Source organism: Anser anser (assembly GCF_964211835.1).
Source record: "Anser anser genome assembly, chromosome: 10".
NCBI lineage: Eukaryota > Metazoa > Chordata > Aves > Anseriformes > Anatidae > Anser > Anser anser.
This window is the reverse complement of record NC_139730.1, coordinates 3,811,354-3,832,925: the sequence shown is the minus strand read 5'-3', so window position 1 is coordinate 3,832,925 and position 21,572 is coordinate 3,811,354. Positions and strand designations below refer to the sequence as shown.

General features: G+C 42.9%; 1 protein-coding gene across 6 annotated transcripts in view; it reads right to left on the bottom strand.

The window, feature by feature from the left end:
• ADAMTS17 (ADAM metallopeptidase with thrombospondin type 1 motif 17) overlaps positions 1-21,572 on the bottom strand; it is a 185,558-nt gene that overhangs the window by 103,819 nt on the left and 60,167 nt on the right. For all 6 annotated transcript variants that reach the window (XM_083850395.1, XM_083850394.1, XM_083850398.1 and 3 more), the window contains one exon: positions 4,890-4,995. In XM_083850395.1, coding sequence (XP_083706521.1) covers positions 4,890-4,995 — 106 coding nt within the window. The remainder of the gene's footprint in view (positions 1-4,889; positions 4,996-21,572) is intronic.

Sequence of the window (21,572 nt, the reverse complement as noted above, 5' to 3'; positions counted from 1 at the left end):
CCTGCACTGTTACCGTGATTTGGCTGGCTCCGTTGCCACTGGCACTGTGCTGTCTGGAATCACAGAGCAGGAACAGAAATGGTTTTGTATCAGCGCACTCTGCAGCGTTACCTGACTCCGGAGATCCGTGTCTGATTTACTCTGGTGGTCCTCAGCTTCCCTATGGAACTTTGCAATTCTCAAACGCATTTGTACACATTGGAGGGGAAGGAGGACGTTAACTTCCTGTCCAGTTCTTACGAAGCATGCTCATACACCTGCACCGCACTGACCTGGATTTGCCAGTGCAAGTTGTCATCGGACTTTTTTCTGTACGAATTTTGTACCTGCTCAAGATGCTTCCTCCTTCAGCCTGCAAGACTTTCACATCCTGCCTTAGAACTATTTCCAGGACGGAACCTCTCTGCTGGGTGCTGCACATGACAGACCAGAGCAGCATGATTTTTCACAAGTCTTTTGGCATAAATATCAGGCCAAAAAGGGAACACCAGAGACCACTTTTCCTTCACCTGCAATGCCATCGTTGCTCGAGATGCACCACAAAGGTCATACTTAATTACACAGCGAATAATGATGTACCCTGAAGTCATTGTAACCGAGCTTTGTCTATCAATACTTAGATGTAAAGCAAATAATCATACTGGACAGAAACCTGCTGGTCCTAAACACTTCTCTTAGCTGATTCCAAATCCAGAGCTCTTTGGTTTGTGCATTATAGGCTTTTTACCTTTGGACTCATTTTTGTCCTCATCTGTTTCAGCTTCAAGTTTGAGGCCATGCGGTTTCAGACTGCTGGCATCGGACTGCATCTTCCTTATTGTTAGTTGATTTTGATCCACTTTCTTAGGGCATCTGACACAGCGTGGCTTCCAGCCACACCACCTCAGGCTGTTCTCTCACCATATAGGCAGTGCCAGGTTCCGCTAGCTCATGAATGGGAATCTTCCCTCGCCACCCAAGCCTCCCCCCAGCCCACAAGAGGAAAGCCGAGGCTGTTGAAAGAAACAGGAATGGGAACAAAGCTGGCATTGTTGTCCTGAAAAACCACTGACTACAGCCCACCCGCTTCATTTAGGGGTAACGGATACAAGGATGAATCCCAGCTTTTGTTGAAAAAAAAATCATTTGCCTTTTTCTTTACAGAATGTCTTGAAAATGGTAACAATGGCAGTGCTGTAGGCAAAAAGAGACTGAGGGGAGGGGGAAATGGCACTGTTTTTCTAAAAGTCACAGTTGTTCGGGGTGGTCTTTGGGGTATGAATCTCAGTTCATGATCACACTGGTGCAGTTCGTGAGGGAGGACAGAAGCACTATTCAGGATCCTGTTGACAACAGTAGGGCATTTTTAAACTCTTATCCTACTAGTCTGAGGAAAGACGAGAGTAAGAAAGTTTTCAACAGATTTAACGGTTTATAATTTGAAAACCTTGGACTTAGGGGTTTTAAGACTTCAGGGACCACAGTGATCACCGTGTCTTCTGGGTAGGTCAGAACACAGTACTCCACCCAGCAGCCTCTGGATAAAAACCAATTAACCGTGGTTACAGTAAAGTGCGTTACTTTAAAAGACATCCACCACTGACCACACTGAACAAGGAGCAATGCCTGCTGAGGATCCTGTTTTATATGGTTAAAAGTTTAAGATTTGTAGCCTAAACGTACAGTGGTCTCTACCCTGTCTGTTTCTTTCTTGTAGCAGCAAAGTTTTAGGAAAAATTGCATCTGAATTCCAATGGATGCTCCGTTTGTGTCCACGGACCAAAACTCTCTCTTCAGATTTAAGGATGTAAATACAACAGACAGAAGTTACACCACTCACCTCACAATCAAGCAACAACCACCCTATAAGGTAAACCCACAGATGAATTTTTATAGGATCTATAAGCATCATCCTAGTGGACCTATTTAATGATGTCTCCATGTTTTCACTGCAGCTGTCCGTAACAGTGTTTTTGCCGAGAGTCCAAGTGACATTAGCCGCAAATTAGGAACTTGACACATCAATTAGTAATCTATTCACTTTTTCCAAAGTCTACATCAGAAACAATCTGTGAACACCAAATTGAGCTTGTGATCTCCAAGGACATTTGTTAGTCTTAGGGAAAGAAGCAATAAATCTCAACTTTTCAACACTACAGAAATCAGCCCTCAATAAAGCTCACCATTATGGTTCTCCAAAATTTATATTTTTGCCCATATGGGTGTAAGTTTGGGTTGGATTTTTTTTTTTAATAAAGTTTAAGAAAATTGCCATTAGTTTTCCTTGGCTTTCCTTTTTAAACCTGAAGCTCTTTCTCAGCTTCTTTGTCTTTGTCTCTGCACAACTCACAGTCATTTTAAAAACTTCTACCAGTCTGTAGGGGAAGCCTGCACGCAGCCTTTCTACGTGCACAAGACATGCAGCAACAGGTCTGCTCACAGCATCCTGTTGTGGTTCAAAAACAGGTGTCAGGCCCCTCGTTATTCTCCTGATAAGGTCAGTGGGAAGATTCCTGCTGACTTCAAGGCCAGGAAAGCATCAATAAACTGACCAGACGGAACTAACTATAACTAGGCCACTGGTGGGTGACAGTATACAGGGATGAGTTTGATGCTCAGGGAGAGTGATGACAGGAAGATGGCATTTTTTCCTCTCTTCCTTCTGCACACTGGGGTTTGATTAAGCATGCACATTAAGTGAGGGAAGAGTGGGCAGAAGGGCTAGAGGGCTCACTCCGGATCGTGAAAGAAGTGCAACGCAGCGTGGAATAGGCTAACCTGGAAGAGTTGGTAGCAGAATCCTGACAGCAGCTTCTCTAACCTAACCCAGCTGGCACCTTCCTGGCTCAGGTGCCTTCTCAGGGATATGCTCCCCTGACCTAGAGACCCCAGGTCTCTAGATTGGCTCTTAGAGACCCTCCAAGTCCCTCCATACCCAAGCAACCTTCCTAACCTCTCTTGCTTGAGCCTGTTCCAGCCTCTTTTCTCTGAGAGAAGTGATTCATAAGGCAGTTCCTTTACAAAACACAATCTCCTTTGCCACCTGTCCCTCTCCACCTGCGATCTTTATTTAAGCTCTCCATCTCCCCCCACAACAGGATCTAGGACTCTCCTGAAGCCAAAGCTTCCCTGCACAGTGGTGCACTCAATGTCCAGCCCAAGCCATCCTCTGCCAGCCTCTTCAGACATCTCTTGAGAATAGCTTTCCAAGATGGAGGCAAAGAAAGAAAACCAGCAGAGAACGGACACTGTGCTCTTACCACCGAAACTGTACTTAGGGAAGAAAATGATTTGCTCTTTTCTGCACAGATGGAGAGCTGCATCCGAAAGCATTACATCCCCGATTTGTGTTGTGGATTTTTTGCAAGGCATTATTAGAAGGAAGCTTGACAGCTCTGCTGGGAAACTTGGCAAACGCCACAGCAGACCAGTCTCACTCTTTTACACAGCTGGATTTTCTGCAGCCCAAGTATTTTTCCCTCCTGCTCTTGGCCCATCCAAAGATGAGTGCTGAATTTCCCTTAACATTACCCACAGGTTAATTTGTTATTAAGCTTAGGCTCAGTTTAACATCTTGGCATGCATTTTAAATAAAACCAAAACCAAATGTCCTTCATTTCTGCTGAAACCACCCTCGGTTTGGCTCAGCTGCCTTTGGTGTCACTGGAGGGTGAACAGGAGATTCATTTTCATCTTGTCATTTCTGGTAGTAACCTAAATATCCTCCATGCAACTCTGAAATACATCGCTATAAAATAATTATTTGTCATGCAATGAGAGTGGCCAGAATCTGAACACGATACATTGGCTCTGACTTAGCTGTCAAATATTTGTTACTGTAGGGAAGAAGGATACAATAGACACATAAACCGTAGGAGTCCAGAAGGGTGCAGACAAAATTTCTGCGCAGCTTCTTACTAAAGAAACAATGGTGGGATTTCCAACCTACCATCCAGAGAGGCTAAAAGAAGGAGCACTTGAAAATCCCATAGGCACAGCCCTTGCCCCTGTATAATCTTGTTCCTGGTCTAATTCTATACGTTACACAGCCTAACTGAGACACGGTGCAATCAGAGTGATGTCAATGGAAAGGGAAAAAACCTCGTAAGTATTATGAGTAAGTGCACATTACACTTAGCCTGGAAAGCAGTGAACGTGGATGCTGACCTTTGGGTTAACTCATTAACTGCACTAAGATTATGCAGCAAATGATTCTTCCAGTCGATTCTGTTTTATTCTGCCCATGGAAGATTTACAGGCAGCTTAACAGTCTTCAAAGTCACCTGCAGAAAGTACCTGGTAAGCTCATTCTGTAAATTTCAGTCCGACTATGAATTATCACATCCTTTGCTATTTTTTTCCAGTCAAAGTGTGCTGGTCAGCTGTGGCTGAGCTGACAACTCAAGTCATACAATATCTTTCTGTTGATCAAGTGATGATGTTTAAAGGCATTCCCAAAATGATGATGTTTGATTCCCAAAATGCAGTTCCGTCACTGTAAGTTATTTCACTTGCAGGTGTAAAGTTATTACCAAAGTACTGAACTATTAAAACCCTTGACAGAGACACTTGAACTTTAAAGAAGATTTGGCAAGTTCAAAGATTTTTAAGCTGATGTTGTTTTCCTGGGCCTATTCTAAAGCATAACTTGCAGAATTTGTCTCTAGCTACTAACACCAACCATTTAAGGGAATGAGGCCTTTTCATGCTATTCAAATTCAAACTGCACAGTGGAAAATAGAGGAGGATCAAACAGAAAGTTTTGTGTGTGCTGAAACAGTTATTTACACAAATTTGACAGGTTTATGAAATCATAACAAACATGGTGCACCAGTAATTTCATTTGTATGGCTTTAAACAGAAGTATCCTACAGCGGCATCAGTAAAGAAATGGAAAGACAAGGTCTTACTTGTGCCCAAGTTCGTGTGCAATTGTAAATGCCAGATTGAGACCATTATCTTCAGCAAGTACACATTTTCTCTTGGCACTGCAAACACCTCCCAGGTAAGCAATTCCTGCAACAGAAACACAGAGAACGCGTCCCATCAGAGTTGGTGAAGCAACTCATGCACTCAAAATGTACAACAGTAACCCAACCAAAAGGACAAAAAATGCACCTAGTACGGAGTAGTTTTCATCTGAGTATTTCCTTCTTCATATCATTGAGAAATCAGACCAGGGTTTTAGCAGACAAGAGAAAAATCAAGTTAAGCACAGACACTTTTCACTAGAAAACATATTTCACTGTCCATACAGACTCAAAAACTCACCAAAGCTTGTCTACTAATGCCCTCTACTACAGTATTAGAATATATTGCAAAGTAGCCTTAACAACTACTTAAATGGAGTTGCCCTGATTTTCAGAATAATGTTGATGAGAAGAAATAAAATAATAAAAGCTGATATTCTCTGAAAAGCTCTTCCATTTCCCCTTATTTTCATACCTAAAGAAGACAAGAGTCTTACCACCACTCCTGGTGGTAACTCGGAAGGCCAACATAGGTGGCAGAAGCCTTCTATGACTTTGTGAATTTTAAGACTTGATCCCACAGAAGATTGTGCAGTATTCTCTGGGCCGGTCTGTCTGGGCACCAGAAACAGTTGTAGACTGAAGTCAGAAAGGAATTCAGAAGTTACAGAATGAAACTCCTGCTAAGGAAAAGCAAAAGTTCTTGTATGTCCTTCCTACACCCGGACTGTCCCTGCAGAAGTGCTGCTGTACTTTTTGGACATGTTGTAAGGGCATCCCAGGCCATGCACAGGAGAATTTGCTGCAGAAATTTTGTTTCATCTGCCACCTAGAAATCAGAGTTAAGGCACTGGGAGCTATGCACAAAGATTAAAGACAGAGAAGGAGCCTAAGGATGCCTCTACTTATACAAGTCCTCCACTGCTAAACGGCCAGATGTCAAAAGGCACCCAAATATACCAAGTGTGCACACATAAAACAAGGTTTCCAAACAGCACACAGCAACCTAACTGTTGAGTTCATTCTGCCACTTCACTCATCCTTCTGCCATGCTGGAGAAAGGGCAAGTGTGAAGACCTTTCACAAATGCCTTTCAATTTTTTCAAAGCAGATCTATTTGCTTATCTTTATCAGAAAATGAGATCTATTTCCTCACTGTAACACTGTTCTCACAGAGATGCCGGTAGATCTGCCATTAACGAGTAGACCACCACTGTGCAATGGAGACATGATCTCTTTTCTTTTTTTCTGTCAGAACTGACAAAGTTGTGCTCATCAGGGGGTGAACAGTGTAAAACTTTAGGTCTGGAAGAAGTCCAGTTCTGTTTTTATGAGCTTTGACAACAATATGGACATGAATATCCATTATAAGGGGAATTCTGGATGGAATGAAGGGGTGGGCAATTGCCTTTTAGTTCAGCATTAGCAGCAGAGAGTGAAGGCAGCATAGAAATCAGACACTAACATTTGCTTACTTTAAAAGTGCTGACTGCGGAATGCCAGATTCATACCAGATGCAAAAAATAAAATCAAGATTTAATCTTTTTAAATCAATGACCATAGAAGTCTGAGTTTCATCGCTCTTCTTAGACTGACTCGCTTTTTGCTCTCACTATAGTCACGAGGACGTCAATGAAATGCTCTGGAAGTAACAAGTTACTTTGAGAAAGAGATTGCAACCTCACTCCACATGATAGCCTAATGAACTGGTCAGAGAACAGAATCTCAACTGTTGGTGCCTGCAGGGTGTCCTGAGCTATGAATATGCCTTCTGTTTCTTTTAAAGATCACAAAACATTCCTGGTTGATTCTGAAAGGGAAGCAGATATTTCTCCCAATTTATATCTCCTCATATGCACTCTTATGGTAACTTGTAAATAATAATATCCGCACCAATTACAGCTTTTTGCTTCCAAACCAACTTGGGAGCAGCAATTTCTGGGAATACTTCTGGCAGAAGAAAAAAACAGTTTGGGAAAATGTTAGTGTATTGTAAAACCAATAGCAGAGGGTCTGAGATTAAGAACAACTGCCAGATTTTGGTTAAAGGGAAACAAAAAAAATTGGTATTTGAGTCACAGAAGCTAAAGACGGAAAGGAATGATTTGGTGACTCAGTCGACCCTCTGTTCCCTTAGATTTGTGCCTTTGTGCATTTTTGAGTTCTTAAATCCTCTCCCAGAATGTGTACAGAAACGGGGTGCTTGGAAAGAAGGACCCTTGGTGCCAAACTGCTAATCCGCTCCGTGGCTGCCTCACCACTGGAGCACATTGCATCGCCAAAGGGACAGCGATGGCCCATCAGCTGCTGGTAATCCTGCTCCCTGCTGGTAATCCTGCTCCTTAGCTGTGCGAGAGGAGAAGTAGTGAGGGCTGCTGAGTTTGCCCTCCTCATTAGCTTACACAGCCCAGGCTCTTCCCACAACGGTGTGCTATCACCCTGTGGCACAATTACCATCTACTCCAAAGTCTCTCCGGGAGATCCTTCTGCCTGCTGGGGATGAGGCAAACCCAGCTATGCAATACTGACCCAGCTCCGCTGAAATACACTTCTGATGAATACAGAGGGATATTTTGGTTACCTTTCAGCAGTTTTAGGTACAGCCAACAGCCATGACCAGAGCAGGATTCTGACGAAGTGTTTTGTTCCTACCACTAATCCTGCTTATTCTGCCTTTATCTTCAATTTAACCACTGCTAATTTATCTCTCAGTTGTATTTGACATAAGGGGATATAAATGAGAGGCAACAAAACAGTATTGCATCTGCAGCTCAGTGGCCAATCGGGCAAGCCAATTTAGCTTGAAGTGATTCATGCTAATTTCCTTCTGATAAACTTAAAATGAGACCATTTCGATGTTTGCTGGCACTTGGAAATGGAAGGGGGCAGTATTTCCATGTTCCAGAGATGTGGCGTAGGAAAATAGTCCAGAGATCTGGCAATATATTAAAAGAGGTTAAACATCAATTAAAATGTCAAATACATCACGAAGGCCTCAAGCAGTAATTCTTCTAAAGTCTCTGTTTAGCGGTTCTAATCCCCACTGAAGCTGACTGGCAATAACGCTGCTCTGTGCTAAAAGCCTCATTGCTCAACGGTGGAAAACGAATGATTAAGGGCTTGTACATTCATCAGCGGCTGAAAAAGAAGCAACCGTGGCTCTGTTACAGACTCTTAATCACCTCACTGTTATTAGTTGTTTTCTATGTTTAATGTGAATCCTGTGTGGCCATTTTATAATATCTGCAGTGACCACATTCAAAATCTAGACATTTAAATTTAGTTTACTATTACAATTATTAAAGACATTTGGTGCAGCAGAGCCCAGGGATCAGACAATACAGGAGCAGAAATGGACTGGGCTAAGAAACTTATAATGGTGGAAAAGCAGACGGCAGAAAACTTCGCCGAAGTTGAACTCAGAAAAAGTCCAGCTTAGGAACTGAGTGCTTATTAGTAAAAGTCATTCTGGAGCAAACTGGTTGTAACAGATTGTTATGACATTATGCTTGTCTCATAAATGTTTCTGAACTACATAATTTGTATCAAAGTATTTCCTAAGACTAGAACTTTTTATTTAAACTAATACATTTTACTATAAATACAAATACAAAATAGCAAATACACTGTTCACCTGCAAACCTAACACAGTTCCTTAGTAAATGCATCCAAACCATTAACATCAATGCAACTGTTCTGTAACGCAGCACCGTCATGCATATAACTGATATGCAGAGAAAAACACACCGTTATGTGACAAGGACAGTAGCCCAACGCCTTGGTAGCTGCGTTAATACGATTTTTTTTTTCTTTATTGGGATGAATGGAAACTGATTTTGCCTCTAAAAATTCGATTTTTATCCGGGCCTTTCAAGTTTGCAAAACTGAAATTGAAACTTCATGAATTCAGACATGCTCATGAAAATCTTGGCATGCGGTGATTCTACCAGGCTGGGAATAACATAAGAGGAACTTCTCTTCACTTGGTAATTTTGCTTCTGGCTCTGTCTGGGAAACAGGTGTGTGAAAATGAAAAAAATGGGAAGAAAGTTGAGCTGCCTTTTTTTTTTTTTTTTAATATATATTGTGCTCGTGCAAATACAGACAGGGGCTTTCTTCGGGGACACAAAGTCCTTATCTTTCCAGATACACTAACTGCCCGCAGTGACCACAAATCTATTTCTAATATTAAAAAAGGTCAAGCAGGAGCATCAGTGGTAGAGGGAGAGGAAAGCCAATTACTATTTTTACTAAGTGTGAGGGTTTTTTCCTTTCTCCCATGAGGAATTGCATAATTACAGTCCGTAACTTCTGTGCTTCGGTTTGAATACGCAAAGCTATCTTTACTTCCACAGCAAACCTTAGGACACAGGCAACTGTGTAAACTCAGATTTATCCAAAAAGTTGTCATACATAAACAGTTTGCAGCTGTTGGCCCTTCTGCCAGCTAATGAGCCCTCTGCTAGCAGTATCTCTAAGGGGAATGATTACATTTATCCTACCAGCTCAGCTCAGCATTAGGATATTACATATTTGCCACAGCAATAGCCAAAGCTGGAAGAAGACAAGTTCTGGTGCATGGGTTCATATTTCATCCTACTCAAAACACTCGAGGCTTCCTTCTGACAACTGTGGAATATTCACTCAGCAAGTGGTTTGTCCAGGTACTCCAGCTTTCAACTCTCTAATGTCTTGTTTTCATTGCACTCCTAATACTTTAATCTCTTCTTTTGCCAGCCACCTCTGGATACAGAACTTTTACTTGATTAAAACTTGGCTAGCTTCCCTCTTCTCAATGTATTTGCTGTTGGGAAGGGAGCCAAACGTGAAGTCCTGAAGTCTGCTTGGCACAGATGGAGACCCGTGTATATCTACATGCACAGAGCAAACCTCCCATTCCCCACCATTCCCAGTTTGGTATTGAGCCGATGTTTTTCTCATCCTCCCACGACTCTTCTCTTTGTGCGGCTCACACATTGCCATCAATTACAACCCTGTAGCCTTCAACATCCTACAAAGGGAAATCCGGAAGTCCTAGAAGAAATTCACACTCTGCCTTTTTGTTTTACTGCGATAATATGTTTGACAGAGGCGCCCTGCCTGTATTTACACATCAAGTCAGTCACCAAGGGAAACTTTCAGTGCTTGTGATATTTAGAAATGAAGAATACTTTTCCTTTCTATAACACTTATATATGAAAAATCCCCAAATTAAAAAAAATGTTAAAAAAGAAGAAACAATTAAACCGCCTTCAACACAATCCCTGTTCCGCAGCTGAATAAACAGAGTTCCCAAGATGTCAGCAGTACCCAGGTGAAAAACAACAGCATCCCTAGCAGGACCCTCTCCGGCATGCACAACACAGAGGCTAAGGTTATTGCCATCACTGTCCTACTGAGCCTCCAGCTCCAAGTTTGGTTTGCAGGGATCATCCAGAAGAAGCTAAGAGGCTGAGCTGTTCCTTCATTTTATGAGAATGTGCTAGTTCAAGGCCAGACATGCAATTTTAGTGGCACAGATTAATTTGGCTTAGTGCTGGATAGTCATTTAGATGCCAATTTCTGTTAATCTTGCAGTAACAACATGGTTTCCATTAGGGTTTAACATTCATGTATGGAAACTGTTTTCCTTAGCAATAATTTTCATTGTCACTGTATTTAATGAAAACCACGCTGGAAACAACGCAGTCATTGCCGATCACCAGTACAGGAATTGCAGTACAACCACACAAAGCACAGGAGACAGCTACAAGCAGGTAGGAAAACAAGTTAACAATCAATGTGATAAATTATTCAGACATTTTTAGAAGAGATTCTGATGCCATGGACCATCCAACGGAACCGATTGCTAGGCACTGCTAGAAATCAGTTACAGCCTATTTCAATTCCCTGCAGGGCAGGAGGTGGCTGAGCTGAATGGAGGACACAGGGCAACATGGGACTGGTACCAACATAACCCTCCACAGAGGAATGGGGAGGGCCTTGGATAACAAGGGAATAGTCCAGGTAGAAGTCCTCAGAAGGAATTTGTAATTCAGCAGAATGTAAGCTGGAATACAGGTGTAGAGGGTGATACAGGTGTATACAACTCCCCTTCTTTTAACTGGTGGAAGAAAAGGGGCTGGAGGAAGCAGTTCCCAGCACTGATTTTTTGAGCACCAGTAAACCCATGCCATTTCTGCAGGGAGAAGATAATCTGGATTCCAAGAGAAATCAAGCAGAAGCCTCCAGCTGAAGCCACGTGACTCTTGCTCCTCTGACACCATATGGCACACGTTTGTTTTCCTACACCGCAGGCCGTTTCCATTCAAGGATTTCAAACTGGTATCCAAGTCCCCATTAATACTCCTCCCAGCCTCAGAAACTGGCAAGTACTGCACCAAATTTACAGAAAGGCGAGCTAAGATACAGTATTCAAATAACTGTTAATACCACACCCAAATTTAGCACTACTTCTGAGAACACACAGCAGACCTTGACTTCCCAGATCTAGGCAACTTGTCACAAACATGCCCCTCATCACAGAATCCCCCTCTTTCTTCGGGAAATCTACCTTACCCTGAATTTCAGCGTGACCTCTATAAAACTCCGCTCCTTGCCTCCAAACCAGCAGGATCTGCTGAGATGCTTTCCCAGAACACGAAGTACTCTGTGGCTAGACACCTTCCCTCCGGGACTGACTGATGTCATGTAGTGCCCAATAAAATCTCTTCTTCCTTGTAACTCTGAAAACACTGTCACTTCCAGTACACACAACTGCTGTCAGAATCCCAAAAGTCCAGCAAGGAAAATAAATAGCTGAACCACACATCGTACTTACTCTCTAAATCTCTCGATTTTCAGCCCATGTATACTGGAAAACTAACAAAAACAATCTCCCCCATATTCACAATGCAAGCTGCGGGTACAACGCAGGTGCTGCTACAGCTGATAGTGTAACGCTCCTCAGAACACCACGTCCTGGCAGCACGAGGAATGAGATACACAACAGCTTTCACAGTGTGAGTACTGGGAATACCCACTGAACTACTGCTATGGCACCCAAGGGTCTACCAGCTGGCCCTGGGTTACATTTCAAACAACCTGGACTGCAACCGTAAGAGCCAGATGCAGACACGTGCCTTAGGCTTTGTGTGATGACTGCAGGCAGATAAACCCAAATCTGAGCCGCGGCACAGCTGAAGCTGCAGGGAGCTGCTCAGGTGAGCCGTTCAGCCCCCACCGAGCTCTGCACAGGAATGTGCTCCACCTGTTTTCAAGCAGATAAGCTCACGCCTAGCTGGGATTTGTCCATGTGCTCATTCTTTGCCTTGTACCGTGCTACACCTTTCTGATAACAAAGTGGCTCCAGCTCTTCATGTCTGTAAACCTCCAAAGAAGGCAAGATCCTTTAAATCCTCAGAGCTTAAGGGAACTCTTTTGCTATTATCCTTTTCTCCTTGTTTAATTACCCTGCAGGACAGCAATCAATGGAATATGTGAGATCCCATCCCCAGCACGGCCAACTTCCAGCTTTAGTTTCCAGTGTTTCTGCAGGGCTTCTGTGTTTCCCAGGAACCCTCCTGCAGTTTTCGAAGTTTAATGGATGAGTCATTTATCTGCTCCTTTACCGATTAGCCCACACACAGACATTCCCCATGATGTCAAGAGCCTTTTTCTAATGCTACTGGCATTGAATTCACACTCTGCTAATTTGCTGATTTCAGCAGAGTTTCTCCCAGCGAAGCAGCTGCCCGGGCAGTTGACAAGCCCTAGAATCGACACCTCTCGTGCCTTTAGGGGTAACTGTCCTCCCCCAGGTCTACAACAGGAGACTTGGAACTGTATTCTGAACTCAGGAAATGGCTCTACCTACCCAGGCATATAGTTTACACCGATGTCCTGGTTTCAGCTGGCATAGAGTTCAATTTCTTCCTGGCTGGGCATTAGTCAGGGGGTGGTGAGCAACTGCATTGTGCATCACCTGTTTTGTATATACCTTTAACATAACTGTTATCATTATGTTCCCTTCCTTTTCTGTCCTATTAGACTGTCTTTATCTCAACCCTTGAGTTTTACCTTCTCCTTCCCCCCTTCCCTGATTCTCTCCCGCATCCCACTGGAGCGAGCCAACGGCTGTGAGGTGCTGAGCTGCCTGCCAGGTGCCACAACAACCCGAAAATCAACTCTCTAAGCCTGTCCCCATTTTCCTCCGGGTCTCTTCTCTGACCTCTCAACCACTCCAGCATCACACAGCACACGCCTTTTCTCAGAGACTCGTGTCACAGATATCCTCCTTCCAAAAGCACGAAGGAAAAGACTTGATGGAACAAAAATGCTGGGAGGCAAGAATCCTCTGGTAGCATGGCAGAAAGGTCTAACCTCTCATGCCACTGGTGACAGGTCACTTCAGGCACCAAGCGAACTGAAGAGAGCTGACATGCTCTAACACCTTTTTGGCCTAGAAGAGGCCCTAACTGAGGCCTACAAAAACATGCCAGACAGACTGTTAGCGCTGTGTTATGCCAGCAAAGAGCAGATGATGTTCAGAAACCCCGAGAAGTTTGGCATGGGCATCTCTGGAAGCTGTACTCCTTTCCAATGCCATTCAGCAAGGATTTGTGATCACGAGCATATTTACCACGTGGACCATAGCTGGAAAGAAGTACGATGTTCACAGGAACTCCAGGAAAGCTGGATACAAGCATCGTGGTTAGCCTCATAGAACAGATATCCACCATACATGACAAAGGTATCGCTGATCCTGCCCTGGGACAAAGGAATGCATGGAATGACCACCTGAAGTTCCTTCTAGTCCTCCTTTTCTATGCTCTTACAATAAGCACTGGGATCTAAGACTTCAGCAATGGAGATAAAAAGAAATACCCTGTTTATTCGCCATCTGCTCCTTGTTCAGCGTGACATCTCATATCACGTTAACATTGCTCCTCCCTTTCAGCAAACCATTGCTTCTCTCGATGACAGCACATTAATAAATCCTCTCCATCCAACGTGACATGAGGAGCTGTTTAATTAACTGGAGCAGCGGAAGCAGGGTATCGTCTACGTGTTTACTCTACTTTGATATGCTAACAGCCACATTCCTAAGAGCTTCTCCCACACGCTCCCAGCAACAGGAGCCCAGGCTGCAGCCGAATGCAAATCTCAAACAGGCAAAAACAGTTTCTTTCTACATTCCTGTTTCTACAGTTTAATACAAGGTTGGGGATATTTAGCCCAAATCAAGCCACCATTCCCAAAAGTAGATTCCAAATCCGGGCAGCTAATTCACCATCTGTTCACAGACATTACCCTGTGCTGAAAGTCTGCATGCTCATACACACACAGAAATACATGGGCTTAATTACCCCAAGTAAGATATATTACAACAGCTGTGCTCCTGTTGAATAAGAGGAAAGACAGGAGAAGAGCTGGCTAGGTGGGTCTGAAAGGACCCTGGCTGGGGGGAACGGATCGGCTGAATGAGTCAACAAGGAGTGGGGGCAGGTATGCAGAGCTTGGCGTAATTCACATTAGGTGAGCAAGGGAAAAAGACAGATGGAAAGAGATCAGGGAATGAAAGGAGACAACAAAAATGCAGCAAATGGAAATAATAAGGGCTTTCCAGAAGTCTTCAAGAAACGTGATTTTGATCTCATTAACAGCAGTGAGTCACTTCTGTGGGAGGCTTGGGGGGTCAGGGAGGGCAGGAGATAAGATCAGAAGGGAAGATAAGCTCTCTGAGAACTTCTGTGGATAGTTAATGCTGGAGAGAAATGGATCTACAGCCCTGGGCCTACGTTTCTGGCATCACGGGTTCCCTTGAGGAAAGGCAGGAGCCAGACTGTAACAAAGCTTGATGAAGACATGGGAGTATCCAAGGAAGGAGGCCTTTGCCTTACTGTGGCCAAAAAAAAAAAAAGGCATTTAGAATTAGGAAAGGACAGTTGCTAGAACTGGTAAAGAAATAAGTAATGGAAATTTGTGGGATATGAGCTATTGAAAGACAGGGACAGGATGGTACAAGGGTTATCTTGCACCAAAAACAAATGAGATATAGAATTCAGGGGAGATCTGACGTTTTTGAAAAACTACAGGGGTAACTGACCGTAAACTCTTAAAAAAAAAAAAAAAAAGAAAGAAAGAAAAAAAAAGCCCACCAACAATTTTGAAACCAAACTCTAAATCAGGATTTGGATTCTGGCCCTTGAAATTCAGCCCTGCCTGGGGCTCAGAGGGATTTGGATTTGAATGTCTTCTGTTGGCCTCATTTTGTTAAAAGGATGTAGGCTGCAGTGCAGAGATGAGCCTGCAGGTCCTTTCTACCACCTGTTGTAGACAGAATACAGCAGGATCTTCCCTTCCCAAATCCAATATATGAAAGACAGGCAATCTGTCAAGGCAACAGGAGGACTCAGGACTGGATTCAGGATTTGTGGAGAAAACTGAGCCATGTCTCTCACCTGCTGGATTGCTTGACAAAATGAAAAAGCTGCACATGCTCATCTTCTAACCAGCCTTTATACATCTCACCCTTCACTTTCTCAGGTGTTATTAAAACCCAGAATGTTTCCAACATTTCAGTATTTTCATTTTGACCTTTCCTATTCGGTGGAAAAAGCCTCAATTCAAGAATTCTTCGTTCTCCCTGAAGCTGCATCTTTCAGGAAATAACTCACTGCAAGAAAAAAACCACACAACTTCACCATCAGAAGGGAAAGTGTTCCAGGGCTACCACAGCACATGCTCACCATGCCGCCACATGCGTTATCAGTGTTACTTCATCAATATCCATCCTGTTTCTCAAAGAACTTCACCATATGAAGGTTAGATTCTTCCAAGAAATCCAAAAAAAAAACTACCAACAACCCTGGCATTGGCTGCAATAGCTGCAGCTTTGCAAATTGTGTAGGGCTCCAAAACCAGCTCTCAGGCTGTTTTCATTTTGCTTTTTCAGATGAGCTCTGCAACCTCCAGTTTGGAATCTGTCAGTTTGTTCCTATAACTCATCTGAGCCATCTGCTTCAACGGAGGGCCTGAATTCAGACAGAACAAGGGGAATGAAGACCAAATCAGAGCTTTTAATGAGACTGCTTAACAAAGAGGAACATGGAATTCAGCAGCAGGGATCCTGGAGCCTTCGAATTCCTCAGTATCTCCCTTCCAGAATGAAGAGACAAGGTCAGACTTGGCACTAAGTCAGAAAAAATATTTGGAGTCTCTGTACCAAACAGCATCTGCTTTAAGAGCTAACAGTCAGGGTCCAGCGTTCGGTTCCAGTTGTTCTTTCTTGCAATTGCAAACACCAAGAAACTCGTGAAGCTATTCAAATAAATCAAAAGATACTTTTAACAGTTTCAAAAGCTTTACTGTCCACGCAGCCGTCTCAGCTTGCCGTCACATCGGTGAGGGGACAGGGTCACGAGCAGGGACGAGTCCTGCAGTCACATTAAACAACACTCAGCAATGTACGACGAACGATGTTTCCGTGTCTGGAGAGTTTCAGCACAGCCTGCTGAACCGGGCAGTTCTGGGGATGGCTGAACACCTGTGCTGCTGATGAATGGCATTCTTCCACGGCGCTCAATTAAATTCTTTCCATGTTCTTAAAGAATGACTAAGCAATTGTTACTCTCAAAAAGTGAATGAATCTATACTTTTGAAACATGTTAATATTTAAAGTGTATTTTATTTTTAGGCACTGTATGCGTGTCAAGCTGTTCTCTTGGCAAAATAAGAGCAGCTCAGGCAACTAGCAGAGCTGGCCAGCAGAACGGGATGATTCACAGTAATCAAACTTTGAACAGATGCTTTTCCAAATTGCTTCTGTGATACTTCTCAATTACAGCTCCTACATCCTGACTTACAGAGTTGTCTAAGCTCCTGGCTTCACTTTGTCAAGCTGCCAGCCAACACAAGCATTGATAAACTTATTTAGCAGCTCTCGGTTCATGGTTCAGCCCTTCTGTTTTAATTCTTTGCTGAGTGCTGATTGAACCTCACAGCCTGCTTGACCTGAGAAAACTGACAAATCCGGGGTTTGTGCCTGATAATGATAATGGGGTTGAGTTACTTTGCTGAAGTCAGAACTTGGGCTGAAAAGCTTGTACCACACAGGAGAACGAAGCTTGTCTGTAATATCTCAGCACCGGCTATTTGTTCTGCTGCCAGGATGAGGGAGAGAACACGATCCCTTCACACCAGTGGACAGGAAGAGACTAAATGAGCACCCCAGCTCTGCTTCTCTCCCCACGCAGTACCACGGTCAGCGTATTTGTTCTGGAAGAGCAAGATAGCATGGTGCAAGGGGAGGTGACAAAACAAACAAACCCTCACTGCAAAATCAATGACGATTTCCCACACATTTGTACTTGGGGATTCTGATGTATGTGTTAGGTGATGCAGTCTTTCCTTCGGTAGCAGTGTAGGGAGGGGGCTTTTTCCTCTACTCAGCTTCCTCTCAGAAATCTTCAAAAATCCTAATATTTCTGAGATGCATATCTTCAAATCTGGCTCAAACTGGCCAATGGATTAAAAAGCTATTGGGGAAAGGCTGTCAGGGGGACAGTCAGATGCAGCACCAAGCACACATGCTCCATGCAACTCACCAAATCAATTACAAGGATTCAACCTGAAGTGCCCTCCTCTAGATTCCCAGAGCTGCCTGATCTGACTTCCACTCCACAAAAGAATAAGGACCCACAGGTGCTTCAGGTAGCTACAAACACATCACTGCGCCCTCCTGATGGAGGGGAAACAGCAGCTAACTTCAGAGGTAATGTAGCTGGAGATATTTATAGCATATCCTTCATCTAGTTTCTTTAGTGCCTCTTTCTCTGAATTACTCAAAAATAAAATGCCACTTTTAAAGAACTTAGTAACACAAGCTAGAGAGAAATTTTCACCAAGAAAAAGGCCAGCATGGGCTTTTCTCACACTTAATAAAAAGAAACCTCTCTTGTTCAAACTCAAGCTCCTTGTGAAAGAAAACACAAATCTGGATGAATTCTGCTGAGCAACTTGCAATGACTGACAGCAGCCAGGAGAGTCCCTTGTGCCTCTCAGACACAAGTCAAGGCACAGCCACAGTCCTGAGGCCTTTACAGGCTGAATTCAGATAGGGCAGTACACGAGGCTCAGAGGGGGACTGCACCTGCATGCTTGGGTTATTGCTCTAGGTGTTTGCGCTAAACTACCAGGAGTGACAAAAGGAGAACTGCCTCTTCTAGCCTCACATGCTTCTAAATAAAACACCCTTGGGAAGTGCAGAAGCTCCTGTATTCTTCTACACTCTGTGGGTGACATTTCCACTCCGGAATCAAATTGGTGTGCTCCTGTTTGGAAACTGTGCTGAATCTGCACCGTGGCTCACAGGGGGGTTCTCAGCTGTCAAGCTCCGTTCCGTGAGTAGCTTGTGGGGAGAATTTGTGCTGGTAACAGCTGTGCTTTCCAGCTAAGCAGATACTGCATTGTTGTACAAGCCTGCTTTGGTGCCCAGTGGCAGTGGCCTCTGTCAGCTGCCATGTAACAAGATTCATTTCCCAACAAAGCCACCAGATTAATGACGGCGTAAACAGCTTCATGGCATGCACAAAATAACACGAGGAATATGTATTACTTCCGATGGAATCGTACCAGCTATCATAACCACCACGGACTTGGTCAAAATCCTACTGAAATCAACAGGAGTATTACCCCTGGCTGTGGAGAGGGAGCATTAAGCCACTTTTTGGCTTCCTGTACTTAATGTCCATCCGCAGAAGGCTGGTCTTTGTCTTCTTTTACTTCCAGTAAAGCCAGAAAGCCTTTTACTTCATTGTTTAGACCACGTTATGGCTCAAAGACACCAGTGCATGACTGAGCATTCTGCATCTCTGTAAACATACCCGTTCATTGAACAAATATGGACTACAGCTTTCCCATAGTTAAAAATGCCACAAGCAAAAAAGATAAAGATAAAAACAGAAAAGATAAGCTGTTCTGAGATATTCAGTCAAAGGTTATCACTTCTAAAACCTACTGTACTGAATGGCGGCCCCAAAGACATGAGGCACCCAAACGCTATTATACACTTCTGATTGGTAGATATGATTTCTTAGCAAAGACAACTGCACAGGAAAGATATTAAAATCTTGATTTACCACAGCATGCTAGCTGATGCAACTTTCTTAAGCGTCTGACCTACATAAAAGTAAAAAAGAATTAATTCTTATATTTAAGGCCAGCATTCAGTTTGGTTCACAGCAATTCAGCTGGTAAGAACAGCTCCGTGACCAGTGCTGCTTTGTTGAAATCCAAGTCGACAATGTTTCCACAGAACTGATCAGGAGTCCAGCCACAGGGCAAGACAGGCATAGTCACGAATTTTCATCCGTACTTGGAACCCTGCAAGAGCAATGCAGAGACAGTACCTCTCTCTGACCTCTCTCTGGCACTGCTAGAAAAGCAGACAAATTTAGGCAACTTAGACAAGATAGAAAATATAAATCTGTCTGGAGGTTTCCTAAACAGAGATATAAAACACAAATTCTAAATAGAAATCTAATTTCAGTCTTCTACCTTTGCGTCATTTTAAGAATGATTAAGTCTGGTTAGACTGATGGCCTCGTTTTAGAGCAACAGTTTAACCTTCCAATAAATAAAAACATCCATTCAGAATTTCCTCACTTACTCGCTACTGTTTACTTATAAATAGCTTCAGTGTTTACTCTGTTTGTCTACTACAGAACAAATATTGCTGCACATGCTAGAGCTTGATGGATGACATTAGTAAAACCAACAAGCAAACGCTCAGCAGAACATTAGTGTGTACCCAGCAGTCTAATTATGGCCAGACAGAGCCTTAATGCAAACAGATCAGTCAAAATGGCTACACAAAAATGTATGACACAACTACACAAAGCCAACAAATATCTTTAACCTGCTGACTGCTCATGATCACTAATTAAAGTAGAAATAAAAAGCTAATTCCAAGCTAAGCAAACACAGAAATCCTTAGCATTCTATAAATCATGCTGAAAGAATACAGGAGGAGAAAGATATTTGATGGGCTGGGTCAAGGATTTTTTATTTTAAAGGTTTAATGCATTTCTATCAGCTGATTGAAAAGGTAAAAAAGAAAGAAAGAAAACTTGTCACTAACTCAAACACCTTATCGGCTGTAGGACACTGAATATGAATTTTTAAAGTGTATAGATGTAAAGGAGAACCCTCATGTCCAAATAAATATATTCATGTATATACAATCTGTCCTTTAAATCACTGGAATTTTATTTGGACACGAGGGTTCTCCTACACATGTATGTACAGGAGACAGATATGACACAGACACCTCAGTGAGAAGTAGGCCAGTTATCTCCTATAGTGGCCTGTCTTCTCTTAACTAATTCATCCTTTTCATCCAAATGACTTTTCTATTTCTACTTGCACCACCTATTGAAGGAAGGTTAACTCCTTGTTCACTCACACATTCATGATCTACCATTCAATAAACCGCAGGATTCGGTCACTGCACTGACATACAAAACCCTTGACCAAAAGTCAAGATATATGATGAAAAAAGACAACATGGTGAAATACCTTGGATTTTTATTTATATAGCATGATTTTTCAGGTATAGGATACCCATATAAATTTGCATTAAAATTTAAAGTCACTTCCTCTGGGGGCAACAGAGCATTCAGATCACTTTGCTATATATTTTTTAAAATTTAATTTATATATATATATCACGCCCTATTTGAGACTTCAGTAGATGAAATTTACCCACTTTTTCATTTACAACTATAGCACAAAACATTCACAGCTGATCAGCATAGGGTCAGGAAACTACTAAATACAATTATATTGCTTACACTTTGCTACACTGTAACCATCACTCAAGTGTGGAGGAGAACCTCTAAAAACAAGACTGTTTTTAGGTGATTAAATACAGCTGTGATCACAGATCCTGAAGCAGTCATTTTCTTCCACCCCTCAGTTTTGCTGATCTGTGAATGCAGCACAAATCTAACTTGAGGTGTGATGCCCCTGTAAAATACTGATTTTGTCAGCAGAGGTGCTATTTTCTAACACACAATGGCGAAACATTGTCTATGCATCCTTTGGTCTGCTCAAAATTTAATCACCTCTCCCACAGCACCTGCCATTAACATTCAGAAGCCATGTAGTGAGCATAGCTGGAGCACAGTTCCTACCGCATTCTCACCACGCTGGTCAACACAAAAGGTTTTCCGTGGTGCACAGTCGTGTTACGTGACCAATTCCTATTTGCATTATGTGTAGCACAATCACAACTGAAAGACTTGGAGCTTGTGCTGGGGCACTGGAAAGGCCCAGGAGAATTTAAAAAAAGAAAAAAAAAAGTTCCAAGGACTTAAACAGACTTTCAACCTACCGAGTGCTCTCAGAGTAGCAAAATCCTCTCATGATCAGACAACCCACAAAACAGGCTGGGTGTGATACTGCACTATACCAGGTCTGTTTTGAAAAAACAAATGAAAATCAGTGCAGGTCAAGCTTCCTTCTGTGGGAGAGGTTATTTTATATTATATTGTTGTATTTTGCTTGTATTTTATGCAAACTTCCCAGTGCTGCTTTCTTGGTTATCACTAGTAAAATCTCATCTCCGCATTACTTAAAACC